Source organism: Mirounga angustirostris, unplaced genomic scaffold, assembly GCF_029215605.1.
Source record: "Mirounga angustirostris isolate CCGP_5_RB_7025 unplaced genomic scaffold, mMirAng1.0.hap1 SCAF_5, whole genome shotgun sequence".
Lineage (NCBI taxonomy): Eukaryota > Metazoa > Chordata > Mammalia > Carnivora > Phocidae > Mirounga > Mirounga angustirostris.
The window spans coordinates 149,895,898-149,912,585 of NW_026991713.1; the positions used below are offsets into that span (position 1 = coordinate 149,895,898).

General features: G+C 51.1%; 1 protein-coding gene across 1 annotated transcript in view; it reads left to right on the forward strand.

Moving 5' to 3' along the window:
- Window positions 1–4,685: 4,685 nt before the first annotated feature.
- Window positions 4,686–16,688, forward strand: part of SHISA9 (shisa family member 9) — a 291,042-nt gene continuing 279,039 nt past the window's right edge. The window contains exon 1 of the mRNA XM_064590370.1: window positions 4,686–5,629. Within this exon, the coding sequence (XP_064446440.1) occupies window positions 4,944–5,629 (686 nt within the window). The 5' untranslated portion in view covers window positions 4,686–4,943. The remainder of the gene's footprint in view (window positions 5,630–16,688) is intronic.

Here is a 16,688-nt window from a genome sequence, read left to right on the forward strand (position 1 = left end):
GCTACACATTGAAATAAATATAAAACTATTAAAAAAAAATCTTTGGGGGTAAAACCAAAAGTCATCTCACATACCTCTTGCAGTCTGGGGAAATCATACTTCAGACCCACTTGACTTCTTCCATAAGGGATCCTTTATCTTCTCAGAATAAGAGAATAAAATATATCAAATCAGCGTGTTGCTTGAGCATGGCAAGGGGCTAGCCCCATTTTGGCTTCTGTTGGAGGAAGTCATTGAGGGGACATGACCTCCGGCTGACCCCGGGGGCAGCACGTGGGCAGAGGCTCCTCCCCCCTCCGCTGTCCTCAGATGTATATTCCACCCACTGTTCTGGCACTAGGAGTCTATTTCAAGGATGCGGCCTTGAGAGAGCAAAGTTGCTGTTAGGACCATCTGGACCATACACTACTGACCCCCATTGAAGCCTCTATATAATATAAACTTGTAAGATTCTGGCAGGCAGGCGCAGAGATCCCCTTGTCGTGGGGGGCCCAGGATAAGCCTTGTAAGTTCCTTTGCTTATCACCCCTCCTACTTACCCTTCTGGAGAGGTCTGCCTCTTTTCTTTGGTCTCTCCTTGGCCTTGGTCTGGGGCGGGGGGGGGGGGGGGTCCAGTTTTGATTTTCACCCAGGTAGCTCCTTAGGTTTCAAACCAAAAGCTTCTGTGCCATCTCTCTCTTTTTTTTTTCTTCCTCAAGGCTAACAGTTGCTAAGAAACCTTTTTGAAACCCTAAAAGCTATCTGGTGAGGACTTATTAACAAACAACTCCCTCCAGTGAGGGCCAAGGCACACATAATCTAATTTGCTGACTTGCTGATGGACCCTGGTTGCAAGTCCTGGTAAGTAAACATTCTTTGTAATGTTGTTCCCTCCCCTAATTGTTGGGGAGTAGGATTTTGGTCTTGTTGCAAGCCATTCTGCCATCTGACATAATTAAGCCTAGAGCAAACGAGATTCTTCTTTAGATATTAAAAGTGCCTGTGTTGTAAATAATAATGTCATCATCTCTTTCATAGAAAGTATTTTCATTAAGAGCTGCATTTTAATTTCAACACATTTGCATGAATTCATTTGGCTAGTGGTGGGGGGTGGTATTTGATGATTTTTCATCTTCCATGAACTTGCCAGGTGTTTCAATTAGGAACTTTATAAAACCCCCTCCCCCACTCAGGAGCCCTGAATGAAATACTTTCTCAATCACGTGTTCTGAATGGGGGCATGTTCTCAATAACCACACATCTATTAGCAGGTAGTGACTCTATTGATTGAGTTGACATACCCAGAGGAAAGGGACTTTCTTCCGGGGCGCCTGGGTGGCTCAGTCGGTTAAGCATCTGCCTTCAGCTCAGGTCATGATCTTGGGGTCCTGGTTAAGCGTCTGCCTTCTGCTCAGGTCATGACCTTGGGCTCCCTGCTCAGTGGGGAATCTGCTTCTCCCTCTCCCCCTCCCCCATGCTCTCTCTCTCTCTCTCTCTCAAATAAATAAAATCTTAAAAAAAAAAAGGGACTTTCTTCCTTTAAAGAGTAAAATGAACCTAGACGGTTCTTCCTTCTTATGTTTTTCAAAGGCTTGGGAAACAGGTGTGGACAATATTCCAGAGGCGCAGCGGCAGCCTTGGCAGGCAGGTGCAGCAAGGGAATTTGGTTTGGGTGAAACTCAGGGCAGGGGGCGGTGGCGGGGCAATAGCAGGCTTAAGGTTTGGGATCTGGCAAATAAGCCATGAGGGGTAAGATCAGGTCGGCTTCTTTCCCAAGCAGGATCCGTGCACTCTCCTTGTCACAAACAGGGGGCAGTCTCTGTTAATTAAAGCTGGGAACTGCGGCCAGAGTGAGTCTCCTCTGAGGACTGGACTCAAATGTCCTGGTGACAGGCAATACTTTACGGAGATTGGAGGCAGATTCTAAAATGGATTTTTCTGTCTAGATTTTGTCTCTTTTCGCTAAGATTTTTTTTCTTTTTTCAAATTAAATTTATAAGTGTCTGAAAACCCCCAGCTCTTGGGGGAAGGTGTCTGTGACCTACTCTTCTATCAGGTTGTTGCCCTAAGCTCCCAGCCCTGATGCTGGCTGGGCGGTACCTCAGTGGGGTGCAGTGGGGTGGGAAGGCAGGAAACCAGAGATTAGAAGTCTGGCAGTCTGCATCTAGCCCTGGCTTTCCCATTTGCTGGCCACTTGACCTTGGACAAAGCCCTTAACCTCTCTGAGCCTCAGCTTCCTGGACCTTGGCAAGCCTGCTGGAGCAGCCCTCCTGGATTCTAATTTAGTGCATAGAAATATCCCAACCCCTCTGCAAGGTCCCCACAGCAGAAACTCCATTGTCTGTCCCTTTCCTCTCGGGTTAACACCAAGGGTCTTGCATTGAAGATCTTAACAAGTTAATCAAAGCAAACTGTAAATATTTTTTGAGTGCTTCTCACATCCAGCACTGCTGTAGGTGCTGGGACACTGCAGGAGTCAAGGCCCCTTTCTGCCCTGGAGTTTACCATTTCAATGTGGGGAGACAGACAGAAACCAAACATATATTATAACATCAGGTGGATAGGGAGTACGGAGGCCTATTTTAGGAAGGCATTACCTGCAGTGGTTAGAACACAGGCCCAGGAGTCAAATTTCTTGGGTCAAAAGTCAACGGAGGCACTTCTTCCCTGTGCTACTATGGGAAACTGGTTTAATTGCTTTGGGCCTCAGTCTCTTCCTCTGTTGTGTGGGCCTAGTTATATTATCTAGCAGATAGAGTTAAATGAGATCAGTCCCTCAAATGTTTTAGCAAATATTCCCAGATTGTCTGCTAGATGCTAGGCACTGCTCTAAGCATCTGTGAGGAGGTGATTTGAGAAAAGACAAGCTTAGTGGGCATGTTGCAAGCACTGAATAAATGTCAGCTATCATTAGCTCTCACACACCAATGCTTGTGTTTGTAGAGACTCACACAGTGGTGGTGGGTGTGGGTCGACAGACGCGCCACACTATCCTATTTTGGGGATCCCATTATGATGGAGCTGATGAATTTAGACTAAACAATTTCATACCTTGTCCAGGTGGGTTTGGGACAAAATACAGCCTGCAATTCAACGAATCTTCTAGGGCTGGTATACTCCTGGATATGCTCCATCAGTGTTGGCCTGGTGTTTTTGCTGGAACAGGGTCATTCTTGGCTAGTCTTTGGGCAGACAGGTGACATTCATCAGAGAGAAAGCACAATTAGCTAAAGTCCCTCTCATTCTGAGAAAACTTGCAGTAGAGTCCAACACCCACGCTCCATGCTTTTTCAATTAAGGGGACCCAGGATGTCATTTTATTTGTGGCCCAACTTTTTGGCGCTTTGAAAACTCCCCGACTGCAGCCCTATTATGGAGGGGATTGTGGTGGAGACATCATTTCCCTGCAAATCGCCTAGCCGACTGCAAAGTGTATACTTAGTTAATGCAATTAAAAACAAAACGCAGGGGCGTGTGGAGATCTAAATTCGGTGTAGCAGCTTTGGTGCACATCCCGTTTTGGGGGCTACTGGAGTCAAATTCAAGCAGAGGAAAGAAGAAGTGGGAGAAATGGGAGAGGGCCGACGGATGACTGGAATCGGCTGAGTTGGAGAAGGCCGATTTGGAAACTGCTGACAGGCGACCGGAGGCTGGAAGCTGAGGGCCCAAGGCCGGACTCCGCAGCACTAGGTGAGGATGTCTGGGGGGAGGGGGGGGTTCGGTGAGCACAGGGGCTAGCCGGCTCCGGAGACCCACGCGCGGGCTCCAGGTGCGGGAGGGTGGCTGAGGCTGGGTGCCCAGGCCTTGCGCTGCACCAGATCTGGGCGCACAGAGGCGGCGCCGCGGTGTGCCCTCCTGTGGAACGCAGGGAACGCTTTGAGGTCCTAGAGGGACAGAAAGTGGCAGGTCCAGGGGCCTAGGAGAGTCCCAAGGAAAGACATTCCGGGACGTGGGACGTGCCACTGCCTTGGCCTTGTCTGCTGCCTCCTCCCTATCCCCTGCGCTTCTTTGACTATAGTTCGTCCCACGGCCCTCTCCCGGGGGTGCCTACCCCGGGCCCCAGTGGCTTGCCACCCCGCCTTCTCAGCTCAGCATTGGTCCTCGGCTCCTCCCAGGGAGTTCAACCATCCGGGAGGCGCGCCTGGCTGGAGGGCGCAGTCGGGGGAAGGGCGAGGTGGTCCGGTGCACCTGGAAAGGGCGAGCTTAATCAGACCGTGCCCCCGTCTGCTTTGGAGTGGAAGCCACTTAGTCTGTCCTTATCCCCTCCGAGTCACCCCTTCCCTGGAGGGCATTTTCGAGCCGCAGCTTCTGCGCACGCACGCCTGAAAAAGCCACGGGCGGAGCCGCCTCTGCGCCCAGAACAGGTCTGAGCCGCGCCTCCCGCCCAGAAAGGGCGCGGGAGGTCCCGCAGCGATCCTCCACCTGCCGGGAAACCCGAGCGGTGCCTTCACCCCGGCGGCTGCCGAAGAAGCTCCCTCCTCCCCGCCCGCCAGTCAGCCTAGCTCAGCTCTGCACGCCCCCCAACTCGCTCCCGCCCGCCCGAGTCACCTCTTCCGCGCCCCCGCCCCTCTCGAGCTCGCGCCCGTTCCACCCCCCCTCCTCTGCCCGCCCTCCTCCCCTCCCCCTTCCCTCCTGCCCTCCCTTCATTCCACAAGTGTTGCTTCGCTCTCCAGCGCACTTGGCGAGCTGGAGAGGTGAGAAGGATCGGGCGCGGGGCGGCTAGTCCGGAGCCGCCGGCGGAGGGGAAGCGCGAAGAGACCGACTCTTCCCTGCTCGCCAGCCCCCGCCTCTCCCCGTAGCCGGCCGGACCTGCACCCGGCGCTTGCCCCCGCTCATCCTCCCCCCGCCCGGCCAGGCGCGCTCCTCCCCGGCCGGCCCCTCGGCGCGCGGCGCGCTGGAGGCGAAAGCGGGCTGAGCCGAGCGCAGTGGCCGCCGACCACCGAGCGCCCCGCGCCGCTCCCTGCATGTGCGGCCCGCGGCGGCTCGCAGCCCCCGGCAGCAGCCTCGGCAGCTTCGGCCGCGCCTCGAGAGGTGGCTGCAGCGGCTCCAGCGGCGGCCGAGCGGCCGAGCCCGGGCTGGGAGACACGATGCGCCGCGTCCTCCGGCTGCTCCTCGGCTGCTTCCTCACCGAGCTGTGCGCCCGCGTGTGCCGGGCGCAGGAGCGAGCGGGGCACGGGCAGCTGGCGCAGCTGGGCGGCGTGGTAGTGCTGGCGGGGGGCAACCGCTCCGGGGCCGCCTCCGGAGAGGCCGGCGAGGGCGCGGGGGTCTCGGACGCTCCGCCGACCCGGGCGCCCACGCCGGACTTCTGCAGGGGCTACTTCGATGTCATGGGCCAGTGGGACCCGCCGTTCAACTGCAGCTCGGGCGACTTCATCTTCTGCTGCGGGACTTGTGGCTTCCGGTTCTGCTGCACGTTTAAGAAGCGGCGACTGAACCAGAGCACCTGCACCAACTACGACACTCCTCTGTGGCTCAACACCGGCAAGCCCCCCGCGCGCAAGGACGACCCCCTGCACGACCCCACCAAGGACAAGACCAACCTGATCGTTTACATCATCTGCGGGGTGGTGGCCGTCATGGTGCTTGTAGGCATCTTCACCAAGCTGGGGCTGGAGAAAGCGCACCGACCCCAAAGGGAACACATGTCCAGGTGGGCTGCCTCCCCCTCCGCCTCCCCTCCGGGCGCCGCTCTCCCTGCTCTTCCCTCTCCACCTTTCCCCGGGCAATGGCGCTCCCCCCCCAGCCCCCCGCGTCTCCGCTGGGGGAGGTCGCCCGGGAAAGCCAACTTCGGCTGGGAGCGCGGAGAGGGGGCGCTGGGCTCCGCACAGGTGTGGATTTGCGCGTGTGTATGTGTGTGTGTCGGGGGTCTCTGCCCCCTTCACCCTCTCGGCGCCCCCTCCCGCCTAGGATTGAAGCGGATCTGAGACACACAGCCCGGGAGCCTGTGGCCCCGAAGTCTTGGGTTTTGGGGAGGGGTCCCCCGCTCGGATTCCACATCCTAGCCTCTAGGTAAACAGAGCAGGCGAGCTCGAAAGGGAAGGGGGGCGTGTGTGAGCCCGCGCGCGCGTGTGTGAGGGAGGGAGGGAGGGAGGGAAGGAGTGTGTGCCGCCTGCAACTCGTACGGCTCGCGAAAAAGAGGCGAGGGAGGTGGAAAGAGAGGGGAGGGCGAGAACAAAAGCCTTGCCTGGAGCGGCCGCCTCGCTCTCCCTGAGCTGCCAGGTCCCTGCAATTGGGACGTCGGTTGCCTCCCCCTGCCCAAAACCCTCGCCCCTTTCCCCGGTCACCACCTCTCCTTGCTGGGGGCCGCGGCCTCAGCTGCGCGCTGAGCCCCTTGCCGGGGTTGGCGTGGACTTTAAGGGCCGGAGCCCCGCTCACCAACCCCCACCCCCCCGCCGCCCCCCAACACCCTGATTCGTCAACTTTCCCGGTTGCCTTATTCATTATGCAAGTCCCAGCGCGAGCAAGTCGCAGCAGATGGGAGAAGGCATTTGGGGATTAATGGAGCTATTTGCCTTTTGCTTTTTAAAAAAGTGTCTAAATTGATTCGCACAACTTTGGAGGCGGAGGACACCGCCACGGGGACGCAGCCCCCAGATCCGACAGAGGCCAGGGTTGGCGTGAGGTCTGGGCGGGCGGGGTTGAGGAGCGACAGGCAGTCTTCCAATAGCTGGAGGGTTGGGCGCAAGCTCGATCTTCTTTCCGAGTGTGGGCAACGGGGTCGCCATGTGTCCCACCCCCTACACACAGACACACACCCTCCCCACACCTCCGGCGGGGGCCCATGTGTGCGCGTGTGGATGCACGCGCTCCGTGCGCCTGCCTAAAATATCTGAACAAAGAGACCCACCAAAAATAGGCGAAGGAACATTACCACCTCACTAGTAATTATTTTCTATTTATACGCAGAGTATCCGATGACTTTTTTTTTTTTTCCAGTGGGGAGGGATTTGGGGGAAGAGGTGAAGAAGTTCCTCTTGGTTTGGGTCAGCAGGGAGGCGTGAATGGATGTTGGGGTCTTGGGGCACAAAGTAAGCTTCGAGGGTATTCAAGAAACCCTGATCAACTAAAAGAGTAACACGCTGGCCCCGCCCACCTCCTGTAACCCCAAGATGCCCCGTCTCCAGCCCCAGCCGCGGGTGCTTCGCGTCCCCGCAGTCCCCCGCCAATCCCTGTAGCTTCCCGGGGTCTGTGTTCAGGTGAGGGAGGAGTGCCGAGGCAGGACTGCGGCAGGCGGCGGGTGTCGCCTTGGTGTAGGGAGAGAGTCACCCAGGGATAGGCAGGCTGCCTTGCAGATTCGGGTTAATTCCTCTGCCGAAATATCCACTGAGCCTTTTCCTTGCAAACCAGCGTTTAAAGGAGCCCTCCTGGGTGTTTGGGTGGGGGGTGGGGGAGGGTAGGGAGGCCGGGAGTAGGGAGGTGAGAAGGTGGGAGTCGAGCTAAGGGGGGGGCGGCTCTCTTTGGACGTCTGTGGGAGAAGGTGATGCTAGCTTCAGGCTCTCTTTGATCTGGGTATTCCTGTGGAGACAGCACTTCACGGCAGACCTAGGGCCCAGCAGGGACTCAACTTCCTGTCCTGCCTCCTTGCAGCTCGGTCAGGAGAACAAGAATCGCCCAGCCTAGCGGTTTGCAGCCACTTCCTTCTGCAGGTACCTGGAAAGGGCTGCTTGGGGTGGAATCTGGGGGCACCAGTCCCTGGTAAGAGCCTCAACACAGCTTCTCCTCTGTACACCTTTTGGGAATTCCAGAATGCAGTGGAAGTGCATTCTCTTGAAGAGAAAGAACATTTGAACCCCCCCCCCCCCCAGTGGAGCCCATCCCGGGGCTTGAACTCACCACCCTGAGATCCAGACCTGAGCTGAGATCGAGTTGGGTGCTCAACGGTCAGAGCCACCCAGGTGCCCCCAAGAATAGTTGATTTTTATTGGCAGTTTCCAGGGTATAGTTTTCAACCCTGACTGCTATTTCAGATCCCCTGGAATGCTTTTTTAAAAAATCCTGTTGCTAAGGGGCCCCACCCTAGACAATTTAGATCAGAATCTCTAGGGGCTGCGTGCAGGCTGTGTACTTTTGTAAAGCTCTCTAGGCTTTCCAGTGTGTGGCCAATCACTATTAAGGAAAAGGAACTAACATTTGCCAGGCACCGTACTAGGGTGTGTGTATGTGCGCGTGTGAGTGCATGTGTGTGTAAACCTCTTTAGTGCTCCCAACTATGAGACAGGTGCTGTTAATTCCCATTTATAGATGAGAAAATCCTGGCTCAGTTTGGGTGGCTGGCCCAAGGTCACACAGGAAACTGCAAATCCCTAGCCCCCTGGTTTCAACTGTGTTTTCGGTTTCAGTGAGCATTGCGGGGTGGGGGGCACTTCCTAAAAACGCAAAATGCACATTCTCATGGTTCTGTCCGGAGAGATTCCAAATCAATGTAGGTCTGGGATGAGCCCTAGAAATCCGCATGTGTAACAGCCTCCCTGAATGGCTCCTAAAAAGTGGCCTCAGCGTTAACAAAGACTGTTCTTGAGTTTGGGACTATCTATCTTAACAGGGTTGGGGGTGGAGGAATTAATCCAGTGCGACTCTCTTACTTGCTTTCTGTTTTGTGTTGCCTGCACGTATAGGGCTCTCTGTGCATTCGTAGTGCTGGGGACTGCCCCAAGGACCCTCCAGATGCATCTTGCCCTGTTGAGGCAGTGAATCATTTGGAGTCCCAGCCACAGCCCGAGCTCATTAGCTGTTGGCTGGAGGGGCTGAAGGGTGAGTTGGGTGGGGGCGGTACACCTGAGCTTGGCCTCAGAGAGGGTCGAAGGTGGCTTCCAGATGGAACTAATGTGCTGGCTGCAGCCTCTTAATTAGTTTGTCTTGGGCTGTGAGGGTTACGGAGCTGAGGGGCTTGTTCTCATTTCATCTGACCGCAGCCTCCCTTCAAAGACTTACAGCCCCTTGCTGTCCCCATGTCCCCAAATGCTCCTGTGACCCCGTGCACTCGTGTGATCCCAGGAGAGGCCTCGATGATGTCAGTTTTTGGGCTCAGAGCCCTGGGCATGTGACCTGCCTCCTTCTGGGCTGATTGGGACTAGAAGCAGGAGAAAGTCAGTAATTCTCAGAGCTGTGGGGGTCTTGCCCACGCTATTCTAAGAGCTTCCCAGACACTCACCACCAGCTACAGCAACATGACATCCCGCCACTATTTATAGGAAGAACAGACTGCAAATGGTGGCCAGCTATGGTTATCAAACCGCACAGACATGTTTTGGTATTGCTATTGATGCATTCTTAATTTTTAAGTTTTTCTCTTCCTTTTTTTTTTTTTTTTACTGTGAAACATTTTAAACATACCCAAAAAAACCAAAACCAAAACCAAAAAAAAACCTTGAAAGACTAATAAGAACGAACTCCAGAATAGTCTCTGAGGTTTCTTACCCCCAGCACCACCAACAATTGGGGCCACCTTTCTTGGTGGTGGGGGGCTGTCCTGTGCAGTGAAGGGTGTTTGCCAGCATCCTTGGACTCTACCCACTAGGTGCCAGTGGTACCCACCCCACAGCCCAGCTGTGACAGTGAAAAAAAAAAAAGTCCTTAGCCATAGCCACATGTCATCAAGGGGGTAGAATCACCCCTCGTTGAGAACTACTAATCTAGACCGAACAATCATTAGTGTTTTGTCGTATTTGCTTTATAGTACTCTCCATATTTTCATTTCCTCTCTCCCTTTCTTCCTCTTTCATTCCCTCCCTTTTTCCTTTGTTTTTTGGCTGAAGCCTTTGAAAATCCGTTGCAGACATGACACTTCATCCTTAAATACTTCAGCGTGGATCTCCTGAGAACAAGGACATTCTCCCACACAACACAATTCCAGTGTCACACCCCAGATAAAGGACGGAAATTCCATCATATCATCAGATATCCAATCATATTAAAATGTTCCCAGTCATGCCAAAAAATGTCTTCCACAGCTTGGGAGTTTCAAACTAGGATCCAGTCAAGGCTCACTGCATCTGGATGTGAAATTTCTTTAGTCCCTATTATATATCGTGTTTTAAAACCAACTTAGAACCAATTGCCAATGTTTAAAAGCCGGGCGTTTTCATGCAGATATCCAGATTTCTGACTTCTCTTGAGAAATTGGAAGGTCCGACAACATTGGACCTTCATTTTCCCATGGAAGTTGTTGGTTGCCTTTGAGAGGTGACTTCCCTCTTAGGAAGCTTGCAGGTTCCCCCTGGGTCTCCACCCCCATGCAGTTCACTTAGCGCTGTTACCTGCAGTCCCTAGAAACTCTGTCAGGCCGACCTTAGCAGCGGGGGCTCCAGTCATATGGCCTGAGATTCAATCCAGCTTGGCCACTTAATAGCTGTGTGACCTTGGGAAAGTGACTTCACCTCTCTGAGTTTTAGATTCTTCTTGTCTGTAAGACGAGATAACAATGATCCTTGTGTCATAGGCTTGTGTGAGGTTTCGCTGAGACTGGGCTTGGGAAGCTCTTAGCACAGGACCTCTTTACGGTCACTGCTCAGTGACTCTAACTCTTATTATTAGAATTTTCTGTCCCGTTTCTGCCAAAGGGGTAAATGCTGTAGTCTGGAACTCAGTACCTAGCCCTTGCTCTGCTACATCTTTTTAGCTGTGTGACATTGGTCAGGTCTCCCAACTCCAGACTTAGCAGGAGGAGGGGGCAGGTTCAGAATAGGAGAGAAGACCCGTGGATGACCACGTGAAATGCCTTGCAAAGTTTTGGCCTAGGTGATGTTGAAGCACCTTCGGCGGTAAGCTTGTGTGTAACTTCTCACATAATTTTAGGTCCTTCCCCAGTGAGGCAAGCCTTACGACAGTCTGCCTTTTAAGAGGCACAGATTACTTTCCATGAGGATGAACAAGCCCCCCTCCGGGGAGTGGAGGAGACAGACTTCAAACCCAATCAGTCCGAGGCCAGAGCACAGGTCCCTGACCATTAGGCTGCACTGCCTTTGAGCGGACACATGCAGGACGTCTGTTGTCTCAGATCACAAAGAAGTGCTTGATGCTTTGCAAATGGCAACACGTGTGGTGGGGCCAGTTCAAGGAGCCACTGTAAGATCAAGACCAGGGATGTTTTCTGCATCTGCCCCTGGCAGGGCCAGCCCTCTTGGAGAAGGCATTGATGAGATATGACCTTGGGGCAGGAACACATGTTTGAAGCTCTGTACACTCGAAACCAATAGGGAACACATGTCATTATCTTGCCCACCTTCAAACAGAATCAGAAATCCAAGTGGCAAATTACGTAGCCCAGTGTCCTGTGTGTTTTTCAAACATGCTTCCCAAGAGCTGGAGTCCCTTGCAAAGAAATAGCATCAAGTGATAAATGTCCTTCCTTCTCTTGCCTTTTCTCTCTTTTTCCAGCTTCCCCCTCTTGTTGCACATCTGTGCTTATCCTATGGCTTCGACCAGCTCCCCAGGTTAGAGAAGCCCTTGCATGCATATCCTGTTGGCCATGGAAAAGTCTCTCTAAATTCTTCTTCCTTGCAAAATATGTTTGCTTCTCTTTGGGCGTTGAGTCCTGCATTTTATTTTATTTTAATTTTTTTAGAGAGAGAGTGCGCAGGGAGAGGGGCTGAGGGAGAGGGAGAGAGAGACTCTTAAGCAGACTCCGTGCCCAGCATGGAGCCCAACATGGGGGGCTTGATCTCACGACCCTGAGATCATGACCTGAACCGACAATGTCGGCCACCCAGGTGCCCCTGAGTCCTTGCATTTTAGAAGTCACCTTCATTGGGGTATAATGAACACCATAAAAGGCAAAGTGCCGTTGGATGAGCTTCATCTACACCTGTATAACCACCACTCCAGAAAGTTACCTCCTGCCCATTGCCCTTGCATTCTAAAAAATAAAAGATGTTTCTGATAGGAGAGGAAATGCTCAGGAATCCTATTCAAGTGTTTAAATGTCAGAACATAGTTCAGACCTTGGGACTCCTGGAAGCTTTGAAGCAAAATGCTGGGACTCTGAGCTCTGTTTGGAAATGTTGGGGTCTTTTATTTGCTCACTATAATTGGAAAGTAAAGGGACACAGCCTTCTCTTTTTGTTCCTCAAATGTACCAAGCTCATTGCTACCTTGGAGCTGTTGTGTTGGCTTGGCTCAAATTCTTCTCCGTCAGACCTCACATGCTGGCTCTTACTCTTCAGGTCTTAGCTCAAATATCACCTTCTCTGAGAAGCCGTCCCTGACCACCCAGGCTCAGTTACCACCGCCCCGGCCCCTCCAGCCCATCGTTTGGTGTTACTGGCTTCATTTCACATTATAGCCTAAAATTAACTTACTCATTTACTGGTTTGCTAGTTTATTATCTCTCTCCTTGCATTACTGTCCATAGGAAGGAGTGCAGGGACAGCGAAGTCTCTTCCGCTGTTGTATCCTCAGCACCCAGGACAGTATCTGGCACAGAGGAGTTCTGCTTTCTGACATCCTGGTTTACATAAGAAAGTATCTCTTCTTTTATTCATTCACTCTTTCACATAGTCATGTAATAGGTATTTATTGAGTACCTGCAGCATATCTAGCACTGTTTTGAGAGCTATAAGAAGAGTGAATTGTACAGACATAATTCCCGCACTCACAGAGCCAACAGTCAAATGGCTCAAGACAAATAACACATAAGTACATCTAGAAGGAAATGGACATTAAATTGAACCTTATAAAATTGCTAGTATTCAATCATCTCACTTCAAAAATGGCAGTGTTTCAACATAATTGTTCTGAACTGGGTGAAGGGATATCAAGGAAGAGAGACATTATGTGGACTTGCCCTTAACAACTCTGAAATCTGCAGAACTGACATTCCAGTTTGAAGGCTGTCCAGCAGGAAAATTCCCTTTTACTCAGGGGAGGGTCAGCCTTTTGGTCTAGTCAGGCCTTCAACTGATTAGACAAGGCCCACCCACATGATGGAGGGCAATCTGCTTTACGTAGTCTCTTGATGTACATGTGCATCTCCTCCAACAGCACATTCTCAGACACATCCAGAATGACTTTCGACCAAATATTTGGGCACCTTGTGGCCCAGTCAAGTTGACACTAAAAATTGACAGTCATAGTACTTTTAGGATCTTGCTACTCAGAGTGTGATGTGGAGCAACAACATTTTTATTACCTGGGAGCTTGAGCAGAAGGATCTCCAGCCTTGCCTCAGACTTACTGAAACTGAATCTCTGCATTTTTAAAAAAGATTTTATTTATTTGAGAGAGAGAGAGAGCACACAAGCAGGGGGAGTGGCAGGCAGAGGGAGAAGCAGGCTTCCCGCTGAGCAGGGAGCCCCACATGGGGCTCAATCCCAGGACCCCGGGATCATGACCTGAGCCAAAGGCAGATGCTTAACTGACTGAGCCACCCAGGCGCCCCCCAAATCTGCATTTTAATAAGACCCCTAGGTAACATGCACTTTGTTTGAGAAGCACCCAAACTGTGCCACAAATAGATGACAAATCCCATTGAATTTGTTAGGCTTACAGCACATAGTTGGTTCTTCCCCTTTATTTATTTATTGTATCTTTTGTACACGTGTTATAACATGTTTTTTAGTACATGCCCTAATACATGCCCATTTGTTTTACTCATAAGTATGTGCTCATACCCGTGAACAGCTATTAGCATTATAAAGCATATATGAAAACAAATTTCAAACTGAGCTGAAGGTACAATGAATACTTTAAAATGTGTTGCTAAGCATGATGATGTCATGCACCCATCAGCAAATATCTCAAAGCTTGAGGAGGAAGCTCATCATTAATAAGCAATCCATTTTTTGAATGGGAGAGTCTTGATTGTTTTTGGCTGACTTTGCTTTGATCTGAATAGACAATCTTTGTTTTTCACCTTGCGACAAGCTAGCTGTTGCAGAGAGGGGGAGAGTCGACTCTATTGTGTTCTTGGGTTTGCTCTGTTAGTATTATCTTCAGGCTGCAGTTTTGTGGTGGGGGACGTTTTTAAGCCACATGCCTGCTCGGTGATGGTTAGCCTACTCACAGATAGGTAATTTATCTGCACAGCCCCTTTCGGGGTGCACCCCAATGATGGTGCCCTCCTGGGCCTGAGGTTCCCGGGTCTCACTGTCTGACGTGGACATTTCAAGGGAGGGCTCCAGCATCCATACACAACATTACATTGACTTCTTCCTTGAACCACTAAAAACCACACACAGAAGTTCTCAGATTTCCTTTCCTGATGCCAAATCATTTTATGTGGTCCCTGGAGGAAGCGGACCATACCTTGCAGACTGCTTTTCCAGGATATGGAGGCCTTTTAGGAACCTGTCATTTCCACTGCACACTCTACGAGGGGCTGCCTTGGGGGAAAAGCAGCCTTGGCTTCTGGGCTGGATTTTCAAGAATTTCAGGACTCAGGAGAAGCCCAGGGGATCTGTAGAAAGCAGTGCTGACCAAGTTTGTGGTAGCTTGTCCTGATAAATTACTTTGCTAACCTCTTGAAAGCCTGAATACTTTGGAATTTTTTTTGGCGGGGGGGTGGGGAACAAGAGAATCTGGGGAAAGCTATGGCTTCTTGTTCTATGGGCACAAAATTTCCATTCAATTCCAAAGGGGTTCAGAGATCTCTTGAAGCTCATGATGAAGAACCTGTTTAGAAGGGGAAAAGGCAAATTAGAGTTAGAGGACATGTGCCCTTTGCCTCAAACGTTCCTTTCCCGTAGCCCTTTTGAGTTTCAGAACATGCTTACAGCACAGAGCAGGGAAGGAGGCTGAGCTCTGATGTTAGGGACACTCTGGTTTGTATCTTGGTCCCTGCACTGATGAGCTGGGTTAACTTGAGTAGCTTTTTGCTCCATAAAATGTGTAGGTTAATCCTCACCTTGAATGCTCCCTCCCTTATTGGCCATCTTCCAGCTTCATTGGCCTTCTTTCTTGTACCTCAAATATTTGATCTGTTTCCTGCCTCAGGGCCTTTGCACTTGCTGTTCCCTCTGCCAGGAAGGTTCTTTCCATCATCTTTATGTGACTACCTCCTCACCATTCAGGGCTCAACTCAAATGTCTCCTCCTCAGGAAAGGTTTTCCAGACCACCTTATCTCTCTTTCTCTGTTTGTTTAGAATTTTTAGAAAGTGTACAATTCAGTGATTTTTGGCATAGTCACAGAGTTGAACAACCATCACCACTCTGATCCCAGAACCTTTTGATTATCGAAAGTCTGTATACATTAATGCAACAGCCAGTCCCCAGTCCTCCCTCTCTCCAGCCCCTGGCCATCACCACTCATCTACTTTCTATCTCTATGGATTTGCCTCTTCTGAACATTTCATATAAATAGAATCATCCGTTCTGTGGCTTTTTGGGTCTGGCTTTTTTGCAGAGGATCAGGTTTCTAGGTTCCATTCACGTTGTACCAGGCGTCAATACCTTATTGCTTTTCATGGCTGAGTCATACTCCAGCTCATATCACATATTTTGGTTATCCATTCATTCGTTTATTTGGGTTGTTTTCCACTTTGGGGCTGTTTGGAATAACGCTGGTATGCACTGGTGTCTCTTGATCCTGTTACACTTTTGTGTATTTAAGTTTCACAGCTCTCGGTGACTTATTTAATGTGCATACTTCTTATCCTGTCCCCTAGAATATAAGCTGCAGGCAGGCAGTGGTCTTGTTCATCTTGCATATTGCTATATTCCCAGAGCCTTAAATAGTGCCTGGCACAGAGTAGGCAGTAGATGTTTGTTCAGTGAATGAATGAATGAATGGGAGCAGTTGCTATTCTCTTGTCTCTTGGAGGACTCAATCTTTTCCTCTAATTCACGTGGGACTCTTGCTGTCTTCCCTGTATCTCACATCTGACACTTTTGGCCGCCTGTAGTTCTCCATTATCTCATTGCCCCGTGAGCGACCACTCCCCCAAGCTCGGGGCCTCTGTTACCCTAACAGTCTCAGACTTGAATGTGCAGCAGAAAACGCAGGTGGCCTGGGCCCTGGAGTTTCTGAGTCAGTGGGTCTGGGTGGTTCTGAAAATTTGCATTTTAACATGTACTTTGGGGGAGGGTTTTGCTCTTGGTTGGCAGACCACTATCTGAGAATCGGTGCTCTAGGGGGCTAAATTTCAGCAGGCGGACTGGGCCTGTTGAGTTCAGAAGTGGTATGTGTGGGCCTCACTCAAAGAGCTCACCTTGCTTCTCTTTCTCCCTTGATGGGGATTCAGAGGGTTCTGGTTTGTTAAGAGCATCCTGATGGATCTGAGATCATGGCAGTATTGCTTGTGGGGGTGGACCCTGGAGAGGAGGCATGGATGAGGATGCTTACTGCAGGGTTGTGTATGGAGGTAGGAGGGTGGTGCTGACCATCTAGGTTCCCCTAACCAGGGAAATGGATAAGCAGGGCTGATACTCTGCCGCTTCACCGTGAAACCACGGCATGAAGGAGATTCACATTTCTCAATAGGGCTAGCTCTCAGGTTGTGCAAAGAGAAAGAAACAATGAGGTTTATGGCAAAAACACTGCTCATGTCAAAGATACACAGCTGTGCAATGATATCTGCAACAGTCTATACTGTTCCAGGATAATCCTATCTAAATAAAGATACGATGGAGAGCAGGTAAAGAGGAGTAAATGTGTTGGTGAGGTCTGACCTTAGGAGTGATATCTGACAGCTATCTCTGTTCTGTTCTGTGTGCAAACATTGAGCTGCTTGGCTAAGTTTACGTCTAATTGTGAAGGTCACTGTTCTGGTTGAAT